The sequence below is a fragment of the Impatiens glandulifera genome, chromosome 4, assembly GCF_907164915.1.
Source record: "Impatiens glandulifera chromosome 4, dImpGla2.1, whole genome shotgun sequence".
NCBI classification, from domain to species: Eukaryota; Viridiplantae; Streptophyta; class Magnoliopsida; order Ericales; family Balsaminaceae; genus Impatiens; species Impatiens glandulifera.
Genome location: NC_061865.1, coordinates 55,935,747 through 55,949,784, shown reverse-complemented (window position 1 = coordinate 55,949,784; position 14,038 = coordinate 55,935,747). Strand labels below are relative to the sequence as shown.

At 25.0% G+C, this 14,038-nt stretch overlaps 1 protein-coding gene across 1 annotated transcript; it reads right to left on the bottom strand.

The window, feature by feature from the left end:
- Window positions 1-112: 112 nt before the first annotated feature.
- LOC124935469 (EIN3-binding F-box protein 2-like) lies at window positions 113-1,673 on the bottom strand. Its single transcript, XM_047475900.1, has 2 exons — window positions 1,643-1,673; window positions 113-930 (listed from the first exon to the last, which is right to left on the bottom strand). The coding sequence occupies exons 1-2, from the start codon at window positions 1,671-1,673 to the stop codon at window positions 113-115; spliced, it is 849 nt and encodes a 282-aa protein (XP_047331856.1).
- Window positions 1,674-14,038: the final 12,365 nt, after the last annotated feature.

Genomic DNA, 14,038 nt, shown 5'->3' with positions numbered 1-14,038 from the left:
CACGACAGTCACCAGACCATGATCCGAGACAAACCAACACTTCTTAAGACTTATTTGCTTCAAACTAGAACAACCTTCCACTATAGTTTCTAGACAGATATTGGTTAACCCACTACAAGAACTGACCGTTAAAGATTCCAGTTTCTTTAAGCCTGCCGAGGATTAATGTGTCTAACGACTTCCCATAGAAGCCAATAGCAGCAAGGGATATGCCTGATATTCTTAACGAATGAATCTTCAACTTCCTTAGCCTTGAAGCCGACTGAACCAGACTGATGATTCCTAGATCGTTTATCCTAGGACATGACTCGATCGTAAGATAGATCAAGTTAGGGCAATACTCTGCAATTGAAGCCAAGCCATAGTTGGAAATCCTTGTGCAGTGAGAAAGCTCAATATTCTCTAGTAGTGGACATTCATTTGCAATCGCCAACAACCCTTGATCACCCACCAGAGGGGTGTTCCATAAAGAAAGAACTCTCAGAGAATGACAATAGTGAGATATTGCAGAAAGACCCGCATCTGAAACTCCATTAACCAAATCGGGGCTTCCTTTTATCATTAGCTTGCCAAGCCCTCCTAGACTCGCGACTCCTATTGCAATAGCGAAAAGTCTAATGTCTGTCGCATTCTTCCCCTCTAAAGATCTGCTGAGATGTTCATCATCTCCGAATTCAACATTCTCATCTTCTTGTATGCGATATTCAGCACTTCGGATGGTGATTAAGAGCTTAAGCCAACGCTTGGAAACACATGCAGATGCACTAGTTGATTGTCCAATCGAAAGGCGAGTGAAGATCTCGATTAGACACTCATCCGGAAGGATTTCAATGGATGGAACCGAACCCATCCCTTCATTTTGTGGTTTCTTTGAAGAATTGGAAAAAAAGTAGCTAGAATCGTATTTTTCGAGTCTAGATTCGTCGTGCACTGGAAAATCAAATCGAGAGGCTTATCAGTAATCAATATGTTTGTAAGATCTATACATCAGTATATGAACAGGGACAATCTATTAAATTAAACCCCACAAATATTTATGTATTCCATGGTTCGATTCTTCAAAAGTACATTTTTTTCTTTCAAAACTGGATATGAGCTATCAAATGAATTGTGACACTGACTTTGCATGCATCAATTAAAAACATATATAATGAAAACAAAACAAGACATGTTGAAAAATACCCAGATCTATTAAAAACCCTATACCCTGGTTCGATCCATCAAAAGTAGATGTTTTTTGGGAAAAAAAATCATACTTAAACCTCTGTCTCTAGATATGAACTATCAAATGAATTAATTATGACACTGTCTTTGCATGCATCAATAAAAAACATAAGAGATGAAAACAAAACAAAACAAGAAATGTTGAAAAATACTAAAATCATAATCACCCACAATTGGCTTTGCATGTATCAATTAAAATCATAAACAATAAAAATATAACAAGAAATGTTGAAAAACACCCTGATCAGAATCACCGAACAGGGCCGATCTATTAAAAACCCTATACCCTGGTTTCGATCCATCAAAGGCAGATGTTTTTTTGAAAAAAAATTATACTTAAACCTCTGTCTCTGGATATGAATTATCAAATGATTTGCATGCATCAATTAAAAATATAACAATGAAAGTTGAAAAATACCCGGATCAGAATCGCCGACGTCTGCAGACATGGTTTGTTGCTTCTGAGAAAACAAGAAAGGAGAAGAAGAGATAGATGAGTATTGATTTTCAAATAAACTATAAAAAATAGAAGGTTAAAGATTATTGCTCACCAGTTTACAGAGAAGTATGAATGTAAAAGATGAGGAAGATAGCTGTTTCTGAGAGAGATAAATAGTACTTTACAGAGCTATTATTCGTACTCAATTCAATGAACGTGTCCAGGGAAAGACTACACGAGTCATCATCAGGGATGACACATGCCGCAACCAGTTGACCGGTGTGACTCCGGTTTATCTTAACAACTCATATCTATGTGTGACACGTTTAGCTCAAATTTTACATTTGTTCGGTCTATTTAAATCAATTTTGACTATGGTGAAATTTTCAAATAATAAGTAATTATTTAGATGATGATTTGGAGGGAACAGAGTTATTTATTTATAAATTGGGATTAGGGTATTTTTTAATAATTTAAATTATTTAAAAAAATTATAATTTGTGATAATTTTGAATATATAAGAATTATTTTTTTATATAAAAAAAATTTAAATAATATTAATATAGAATAAAAAATTAAAAATTTAATAATATTATGAATAAGAGAATGAATTAATTAGTGTTTAATTCTATTTAGTTATATAAATAATCTCAGTATACTAGCTCTTGAAAAGTACTAATATATATTTATAAAATAATAAATTTTTTAAATGAATTTAAAGAAAATAATTTTTTTTTAAATAAAATAAATTTAAAAAATATTTTAATATTTTATTTAATAAAAGTGATACATTTGAATGTGATAATAAAGTAATGTTGACTATTTAAAATAAATTAAAATTGAAGAATCTTTACAAGATTTTTTAAATAAAATATTATATATATATATATATTATAATAATTAATTATTTAAAATTAAATAAGTATGATATATAACTTCTTGGTGAATATAAAAATCAAAACAATAAGTTAAAAATTAATACATACAATTATAAATGTAAAATAATAATTTTTTTATTATTCACTTGAAAAATATATAATAACAAAGAAGTTTATACATAATTTTCAATTTTAAGAATAGGAAATAGTAATAATAATAATGAGGCTGTAAATTTAGAGATATTATAAAAGTTTAAATGTGAGAGTAATAGTTATTAATTTAAAGGTAAATGTTTTAAAAAGTAATATATAATTTTAAAATAAATCCTTAAGTATTAAGTATTTTGAAATCAATCCGTTTTAAATGTTTAATATGAACTCAGTTTACTTTTTTATTTTATTTTTTAGTAATATTTAGGCGTGTTTAACCGTCGATTTAACTGTTAACTGGTTAATCAGTTCTCGTTAAGTTCAATTTTATTTTTTAGTTAAGTTCGATTTTATTTTTTATTTTACGAATCGGATAACCCTGTTAACTGGTTAATCAGTTCTGGTTAAGTTCGATTTTATTTTTTATTTTACGAATCGAGAAACCAACCATTATTAATATTGATTTTACCGATTTGGTTATATTCGTTCTGGTTAGTACCAAGAGTGATAATTATTTTTAAAATTTTAAGTATTAAATGAATATTTTCAAAGTAGACACTCATCCGGAAGGACTTCGATGGATGGAACCGAACCCATCCCTTCATTTTGTGGTTTCTTTGAAGAATTGGAAAAAAATAGCTAGAATCGAATTTTTCGAGTCTAGATTCGTCATGCACTGGAAAATCAAATCGAGAGGCTTATCAGTAATCAATATGTTTGTAAGATCTATACATCAGTATATGAACAAGGACAATCTATTAAACCCTACAAACATTTATGTATACCATGGTTCGATTCTTCAAAAGTACATGTTTTTTTTTCTTTCAAAACTGTATATGAACTATTAAATGAATTGTGACACTAGCTTTGCATGCATCAATTAAAAACATAAACAATGAAAATAAAACAAGACATGTTGAAAATACTCAGATCTATTAAAAACCCTATACCCTAGTTCAATCCATCAAAAGTAGATGTTTTTTTGAAAAAACATCATACTTAAACCTCTGTTTCTGGATATGAACTATCAAATGAATTGTGACACTGTCTTTGCATGCATCAAGTAAAAACATAAGAATTGAAAACAAAACAAAAAATGTTGAAAAAATACCCAAATCATAATCACCCACAATTGGTTTGCATGCATCAATTAAAAACATAAACAATGAAAATATAACAAGAAATGTTGAAAAATACCCTAATCAGATTCACCAAACAGGACCGATCTATTAAAAACTTGATACTCTGGTTCGATTCAACAAAAGCAGATGTTTTTTTGAAAAAAATGCATACTTAAAAACCTCTGTCTCTGAATATGAACTATCAAATGAATTGAGTCTTTGCATCCATCAATTAAAAACATATTCAATGAAAACAAAACAAGAAATGTTGATAAATACCCGAATCAAAATCACCCACGATTGGCTTTGCATGCATCAATTTAAAACATAAACATTGAAAATATAACTGTTGAAAAATACCCTGATTAGATCACCCAACAGGGCCGATCTATTAAAAACCTTATACCCTGGTTCGATCCAGCAAAAACAGATGTTTTTTTGAAGAAAAAAATGCATACTTAAACGACTGTTTGTCTCTGGATATGAACTATCAAATGATTTGCATGCATCAATTAAAAACATAAACAATGAAAACAAAACAAAAAATGTTGAAAAATACCAGGATCAGGATCAGAATCACCGACTTCTGCAGACATGATTGTTGCTTCTGAGAAAACAAGAAAGGAGAAGAAGAGATAGATGAGAATCTGTATATTGATTTTCAAATAAAATAAAAGAAATAGAAGGTTAAAGACTATTGCTCACCGGTCTACAGAGGAGTATGAATGTAAAATTTGAAGAAGATAGTTGTTTCTGAGAGAGATAAATAGTACTTTACAGAGCTATTTATTCAGATTTTATGGATGATGTGGTTTTTATTCTTACTCAATGCAGTGTCCAGGGAAAGACTACACGAGTCATCAAGAGATGACACATGCCGCAACCAGTTGACCGATGTTACTCCAATTTATCGGTCCTTATCTTAGCAACTTATATGAGTCATATCTATGTGTTTTACTATCACTCTGACACGTTTAGCTCAAATTTAACATTTGTTCGGTCACGGATTATTTTAATCAATTTTGATCCGTGGTGAAATTTTCAAATAATTTTTTATTATTTAGAGGATGATTTGGAGGGAACTAAGTTATTTGTTTATAAATTGGGATTCCTGTTTTTTAAAATAATTTAAATTATTTTAAAAATAATGTGTGAAAAATTTGAATAGATGATAATTTTTTTTTGATAAATTTTTTTTAATAATAATAATATATAATGATAAAATAAAAATAATAATTTTAGTTATGTTATTTATTTAAGAATGAATTAAATTTTGAGTATGTTAAGTTATTTAAATAATTCTAACAAATCAGTTTTTAAAAATTATTAATAAAATAATATTTTTTTAAAATAAGTAAAATAATTTTGAGATTATGTTAAAAAAATCTTAATCAAATAAGTATTATTTAAATAAAATAAAATTTAAAAATATTTTAGTATTTTGGTTAATAAAAGTGATGTAATTAAATGTGATGAATGAAGTAATGTTTGACCATTGATAAATTAAAATTGAAGAATCCCTACAGATATTTTAAATAAAATCTATTATATATATTATAATATTTGATTATTTAAAATTAAATAGTATGATAATGTGTAGGTGAATATAAAAATTAAAATTAATAAGTGTAATAATTAATATAATAATACATACACTTATAAATGTAAATTAATAATTTTAAATAACTTTTTAATTATTCACTTGAAAAATATATAATAACAAGGAAGTTTATACAAAATTTTCAAATTTAAGAATAGAAAGTAGTAATAATAATAATGAAGATGCAAATTTAAAGATATGATAAAAGTTTAAATGTGAAAGTAATAATTATGTATTTGAAAATTGAAAGGGAAAATGTTTTAAAAAGTAATGTATAATTTCAAAATAAGTCCTTAAAGTATTAACTATTTTAAAATCAGTCTTTTTAATTGTTAAATATTAAGTCGATTTACTTTTTGTTGTTTGTTTTACTAAGTAACATGTAGGGGATCAACCGGTAAATCCACCGATTAAGTTTGATTTTGTCCTCTATTTTATAAATTGGATAACCGACCATTATTAGTATTGATTTTATCGTTATAACGTTCCCGATAACTAGTAGTAATTAATATTTTAAAATTAAATATTAAAAGATTTTTTAAAATCTTTTGCTTGTTATTTTATTATTTTATTCTCATCATTTCTTATCTTATTATAATATATTAAACTATCCAAAACAGGGTATCAAAATTTTCATTTAATACACTGCCACGTCAACTTAATACCTATTTTAACACTCACTTTTTAGCATATCTTACAGCAGAGTGTTATTTAAGGTATCAAAATTACTTTTTCACTTTCTCTCACTTCCACATCATTTATACATAATTTCATTTTTTTTAATCATGTGTAATTCATCATGTTTTGATTCGAAGGTTGTATATTTGGGTTTTGATCTTGATTTGAGAAGTAATTTGGAAAGAAGTTGTAGTTTTGTGAAGGATCCATGAAAGAGTTTGAAAATTTCAAAAGAAATGTGATACAAACAAAGATGATAATATGGTGGAAAATTTAAGAAATTTTTTAGTGTCCAAATGACATAAACCAAGTCTCTATTTATAGATCTCGAAAAATAAAAAATAATAATATATATTTTTTTTGATCAATTATTATGCAAAAGTGTATTTAAAAAAGAAAACAAAAATAAAAAAGTAACCACCAGCACTGCCATTTGGCACGCTGTGATTGGGCCACATCAAATTTGGTCTTGTATCAAAATTTGATACCCATATTTTAACACTTAATTTTGATACTTTGCTGCACCATTTGATATTATTTTAACACATATTTAATATCTTATTTGACACCCTACTGTGAATAGTTTTACATTATATTGATAGATATATTTATGAAATAATTTTATATATTATATTATTGTAATAATATAATATATTCTAATATTTTTCTCTCTAACCTTTATAGTTATTTTGGTAATTTTTTAATTTATTCTGTATAGTATTATTAGTTAATTTAGTAGCTTTTTTTTATATTAGTATTTATAGATTTGACACATTATGGTTGAAATTTGTTAGGATGATGAATCGGTAAATTTTAATAAAATAATAGTTATCTTAATGAGTGTTCATTAAAATAATATAAAAATTATAATTTAAAATTTAAAAATTATTAAAATTTATAATATATTAAATATTTATAAAAATAACTAATATAAATTATAAAGTTTAAATATATAATTAAATTATTAGAATTAAACGGATAGAAAAATAGTCTAACCACCTCGTTCAATCTGTAAAGTTCAAAACTTATAAATCAGTTAACTCATAAACTTGTGAAATGAAACCGATAAACTAACGTTTATTTTTTTTTTATAGTAGAGTAACGTGTCATCACTTTTCATATATATATATTAAAATTAAAATTTTGTAAAAACTAAAAAAAAAATAAAAATAAAATAAAATAAAATAAAATAAAATAAAATCATCAGGTATACTTTTCAAAATACACAACTAATTTAAATTTGTATATATAATTTTTAATTAATAATGTGTATAATTTTTAAAAATGTATATATATTTAAATATTTTAGTGTTATTTATTAATTTACAATTTTAGAAAAAATCATATAACTTTTTTATTAGATAATGTCTAAGTTATCAATTAATAAACATTTTTTAAAATTATATAATTTACACACAATTTATTTTAAATTATATATTTCAAAAATGTTATAAATACATAAATAAATATATTTAAGTTTGTTATATAATATATTATTTAATTAAAATATTAAGATGTTAAAAAAATTAAAGAAAAATTTTTCTTATTTTGTTGTATAATATATTATTTAATTAAAATATTTAATAATAAAAAACTGAGTCTAAAGCTATTCTGTTTTATTAATAAAAAAAATAATTCATTTATGTATTCTGTTTTACTAATTTAAATTTTAAGTAGGTTGCAAACTTTACTAAATCTTGAACAATCTTATAATTGTATAAAAATAAATTAAAATTTATTTAAGTACCAAAACTTATGTCTAATAATTATTTAGTAATTTAAAAAAATAAACAATAAGGTAAATAATGTTTAACTAGACTGGAACATCGGATCGAGTAAGAGTTTTATTGCTTTTAGGAATTATTATCGTAATAAATATGAGTAATCTTTTGTCATCACATATAAAAATGTTTATATATGAACAAGTGATTAATGTAGAAATAATAAAAAAAAAAACTACTTAAGGAAACTATATGAACATATATAATACATTGCATACAGTGTGAATGAGAAGTTTGCATAGTGATGACAATATTAATTCCTATAAAGGGGTTTGCGTAGCCTTTAATGGTGAGTATATAATACTCTTAAGAGTATTTGCTGTTTATAGGGAATGAATCAAATATGGATAAAATCTGTTATTTATATTATTATTTTAAAAAACAAATAAAGATTACCCGTGTTACAAGATAGGTACTTGGCGGAACCACGTTTTAAAATCTACCTGACTATTTTTTTTATAATAAAAATCAATATAACACAGCAATAACTTATTTGTTTTTACTGGATAGATAATTAAGAAGTATAAATTATTAGTTTAAAAGAAATATAAAATATTATCTTTTTTTGTCTTCTTTTTTAAATTTGACATTAAAGAAGATATTGAATTTCAAAATTTTCAAAACTTATCATCTAAAGAATAAAAACAATTGATAGAGACACAAATAACTATAGAATTAAAATTATATGGTAGAATACTACACTTCGTTTGAGTCCTAAAAATTATAAGGATTTAAAACTAGTGAGAAACATATTTTCTAATTAGATTGAATAAGTTATATATCTTATGGGTGAGCTACTAGACTTTTTAACTAAGAAGTAATAAATTAGGAGTGTTTAATTAGGAAATAATAGATTATGAATAAATTAGGGAAGGTTTAGTTACTAAAAAAATATATTATTATTATTTAGTGATGGGCCTTCCGAACTAGGGGTAAGAAAAATTACCGATATTATAGGTATATCGAAAATACCGTACCGCAATATATCGAAAATATCGATTTTTAAGATATACCGAAAAAAATGTAAGGTATAATACTGATACTGAAACTATTGGTACGGTAAATGTATGAGATTTTTAAATTTTTAGTATATCGAGATATACCGAAATAGTATTTATAAGTATATATAATACTTATAAGAAAATACTTAAATAGATTTGATATTAATTTAATTATAAAAATATAATTTTTGAATAATATCAAAATATAATTATACTAAACAATTTCTACTTTATCGATAAAATTGATTTTTTTTAAGTTAATATGTTTTTTAGGTATCAAAGTATAATAACCGATACCGTACCGAAATTAAGTTATACCGAAATCAAACTAAGGTGAATGTATGAATTTTTTGTATATCGAAATTAATTAAGGTATATCGAAATGAAAGTATACCAAAATTAATATAAGGTAAAGGTATGCATTTTTCGCATACCGAAATTTTTGGTAAGGTATAAGGTAGGGTCGGCCCTAGGGTAAGCCCGACAAGCCCTCGGGCTAGGGAAGCCCACCCCTGGGGCAGCCCATTTATTAAAAATAATAAGATATTATATTAAATTTGTTATAATTGTATATATAAAGCGTTGTAATATAGTGGTTGAAGATAAGAATGTCAATCTATTAATTAGTCATGGGTTCAAATCTCATTAAAAAATATTTTTTTTATTAATTTTTTAAATTAGACTTAAGGCAACAACAAAAATATTGCTATTTTTTCTACCCGAGGCTAGGGCAGCCCAAAACTCGGTGCCGGCACTGGTATAAGATATGAATAAAACATTAAAGTATATACCGTACCGATCCATCCCTAACCCGAACTGTTTAATTTGAAATAATCTCGGGATATTTAATTAGTAATTAATAAATTAGGAGACTTTTTTTATTTAAGAAAGATGTATTATAAATATTTAGTGGCGGAGGTCAACCAAACTAGAGCCCAGGTACCATTGCATGTGGCTCGCCCTTGAGTACGATATAATTAGTAAGACATAATAAACCAAATTTGGAAGTTATATGTATAACGTTAGCATTGACGAGGGAAATGAATCGACGTGCATGTGCAAGTAGACTTGATCGGTTACAAAAACATATATAACATTGATATAACACGTGGAACATTCGACGTTGTCTTGAAGTAATGAACAAAATATATAACATGATGTATTTTTATGTTCGTATTTTGAATTGATATAACTATAGACTTTTTTTTCTTGCTTAACTTAGGTAAATTAAAGTTGTTATATCTACTAAATTGATTTGATATATTTTTGTATTAAAATAAATATTATTTGAAAAAATGGTAGAAATAAAATAAATTTTATTTGAATAAAAGTTATAAATAAAATAAATATAAATTGGAGAGAATTAAAAAAATATATATATATATTTAAATTTCAATAAATTTTCAAATTACGCCAGTAACCATTCAAATTAATCATGGTTTCATATTAATTAATGAATCCAATGTTTATGAATTGAGTTCAAAATTACAATGTTTATATGGTTAGAGGTTGGAGAACTATTTTATATCAAATTTAATATTTCATGAAAATATTTAATTTTGTGACAAATCTTAATACAAATTTTAACATCTAAAATAAATAAATAAATTTATGAATTAGCTTGGTTCTCAGGTATTATAGGTAGGGGTGTTCATCGGTTCGGTTTTCGGGTTATTCGAGTTTTCGGTTTGGGTTCTTCGAATTTTTATTTTTTTTAAGCAAATTCGAAAACCGAACCGATTTGAATAAATTCGAATTCGGTTTATTCGAATTCGGTGAATTCGAATTCGGTTCGAATTCGGTCGGATATTCGGTTTAAACCAAATATATATCACCTACCCATAAGATAATTTTTTTTAAAAGATTTAACAAAATAAATAAGTTATTAAAGAGATCTTATCTACTTAAATTAATAAAAAAATATAAACCACGCAAACTTAGCTTAGTGACTAACACCAATATATATTCGATAATTGAACGACAAAAGTAAAACAGTGTCGACGACGACAATATATGGCGGTTGAAAGGTGTGAACAGCTAGAGAAAATGGAAAATGAATGAGGGATTATGAATTTAATGTAAGGATCTAGTAGGAGGCCCATGATAATTTATTATATAATATGTAATAAGTTATATATAATATATAATAAAAATAAATAATAAAAATGAATTCGGTTTTCGGTTTGGTTTTCGAGTTGAAACCTAAACTCGAAAACCAAACCGAAAACCGTATTTGAATTCGAATCGGTTTAAAATTCGATTCGAAAACCGAAAATGTAATTCGAATTCGGTTTATTCGAATTCGGTGAATTCGAATTCGGTCGGATATTCGGTTCAGACCAAATATTGAACACCCCTAATTATAGGTTGATAATTTGTTAGTCTTAAATATTTAAGGCATTTGTAGCAGAATCCTTAAGATGTGTTATATCTTTATTATGAATATAAATAATATAAAAGTTGTAAAAAAAATAATTTATCAAATTCCTTATACTTATAATTTTTTAGGAATGATGAACAGTGAATACTTATTATTTAGAGATGACTGTAGCATCCCTAAATAATAAAATAATATAATTTCTCTTTCATGGTTAACAATGATTATTTAAATATATATGAATAAGTAATTAAATGGTTAAGATGGTTGAAAAGTTGGTTGTTTAATGAATATTTAAATGATATATGGATAAGGATAAAGAAGCTGATGTAGAATAATTTATATTTTGATTATCTAAAATAGGGATATTATTATTTTATATTATTTTTAGGGATATAAGACAGGGAAGCTGGTACAAATGCCTTACAATGATGATTCAATCATAAAATCACAAGAATTAGTCCAAATGTATATAGCATATGGTGATCTTAAAATTTTAGTAGTTGAAATTGCTATAAAAGCGACATTCAAGATTTGAAGTTTTGGATGAGTTTGAAAAAAAAAATTGGGATAGCTTAAAATATTTTTAGGAAAATTGAGAATGAAATAGATAAATCAACATAAATTTTAGCATATTTTTAAAAATTAGAAAAATAAATAAAGAGTTTTATTACATTTTTTTGCATGATTTGTTTTTTTTTTTTTTTTTTTTTTTGTCTCGAGTCTATCTCAGCCCTAGGCCCCTAATATTCACTCATTTTAATTAAAATATTCATCTTAGAGTTGTATATGATATTGAGATCATATTATCATTTTATTGTTATTGTTCTTAGTGTTTATTGACTTGTGATGTAAATGTACGTACTACATATTCTATGTTTTGAGGTGGTTTAAAATTAAATCAATTTGTTTGCAATAATAAATGGGGATTTAATTATAGGATAAGGTTGTTAATTAATGATGTGGGAAAAGTGAGGAAGAAAAAGGTTGCATACAATGGTTATAGCTAGCTACCTTTCTTAATCACCTTATTAATTCTCATATTTGCAAAAATTTAATGCATTTTGTTTAATGAAATGTATCCTTTATGGGTCCCAATTTATCAATCTATTTTTACAAAAGTGAAATCATGTTCATTGCATGTAAAACATATTTCTTTTTGATAATTAATATTTTGTTTTCACTATTAGAATGATGATGGTGTGTATTTTCACTTATGAACAATATACATGCATTTAATTTTTGAAAAGAGAAATTTTGTGACAAAGGAACAATTCGCAATTGAATTGACAATAAATAGAAATCAACAAAGTCAAATACAAGAGGTATTGATATTGACAATATAAAAAAACAAAAATAAATAATTTTAAGTTACTCAATAACTAAAATAACAATAATCTCAAATACATCTTAATTCTTATTTAAAGATAATTGAATCAATCCTGTATAACTTTTTTTTGGGGTTTTAAAGTTGTGGAGTATTTTGTTTAAATAATACAATTTTTATTTGAATTTTAGAAGTTAGTGCACAAGCTCGTGTGATCCACTTCAAAATCATTCACGTCAACTCATAGAGTTAGATACAAATCATTATACATCGGTCACGAACAACTAATAAAAAATTATATTTGCTATAAAAAAATCAACAAAGGAAGATACACCTCAATTTATTCTTGCAAAGATAATTGAGTTGAGAGTTTTGTTTCAATTTGTACACTTATAATGATATAAAACCTACTAAGTGGGAAAAAGTCTTAGAGTTAGTTTGATTAAAAAATTTATACAAAGACATAATATGTTAAACTTAAAATGTCTTAAGTTTTGTCACTTATAATAGAAAAAATTGAGATTATAAACTTAAATATTAAAGAGGAGAGAAAGAAAATTATGTTTTACACGTAAAATATATTTAATTGTAATTTTTAATTTTTTTTATTAGTTAAAATTACTTTAGCATATTATTACGCAAATAATTTTTGTTTGTAACAAAATAAATGCATTTATCGCTACACATTGTTTAATAATGTCGAACAATTTATTCACGTTAGAATATTCACAAAAAATGGAATTGTATATTTGACTATTTACGCGTCATAAACAGTAAGTTAATTACATTTTCACTATTACTATATTTATAATATAAATTTACATTTTAATTATTAAAAATAAAATAAACAAAAACTAAATATATAATTAATAAAAATTATATATTTAAAATCTAAATAAAATTTGATCACATTAAACTTGACTGAAATAAAATAATACATTTCATTAGCGAATCTAAAGTGTTATAAAAAAATATGAAAATAGTTTATTTTTTTTCAAAAATAATTTATATTAATTTTGTGAAAATCACATTTTATCTTGCACATGTCCTAATTTATTAGTGGAATCCAATTTAAGATTTCTTGAATAAATACATATATTTTTAATAAAGGTCAGTATTTTCTATAATAAATTTTGACAAGATAAATTAAATTGAGGTCAACATCATCTAAATATTTGATTTTTATTTCCTCAAAACCATGAATTTTGATATGCTATTTCTTCATTATACAATGTATCTCAAGATTTATCTATGATTTCTAAGTGAGGTCAAATATAGATACATTCCCATTTTCAAATGGAGCCATTTTATATAGACTCCAATCCTATCCAACCACACTTTTGTATCAAATTGTCTAATATATTTTTTAAAAGAATTGTGATTTTTTAGGTAGGACACTCAATCACTTATACAAACAAAGGTAGCTAATAATTTAATTCAATTAAGTCCACAATAAATGAAA

Coding starts and splice junctions, on each gene's coding strand:
- LOC124935469 (XM_047475900.1), bottom strand. CDS start 1,673: ATGTCTGCAGACGTCGGCGATTCTGATCCGG. Junction 931..1,642: donor CGTCGGCGATTCTGATCCGG/GTATTTTTCAAC, acceptor TTGATTTTCCAG/TGCACGACGAATCTAGACTC.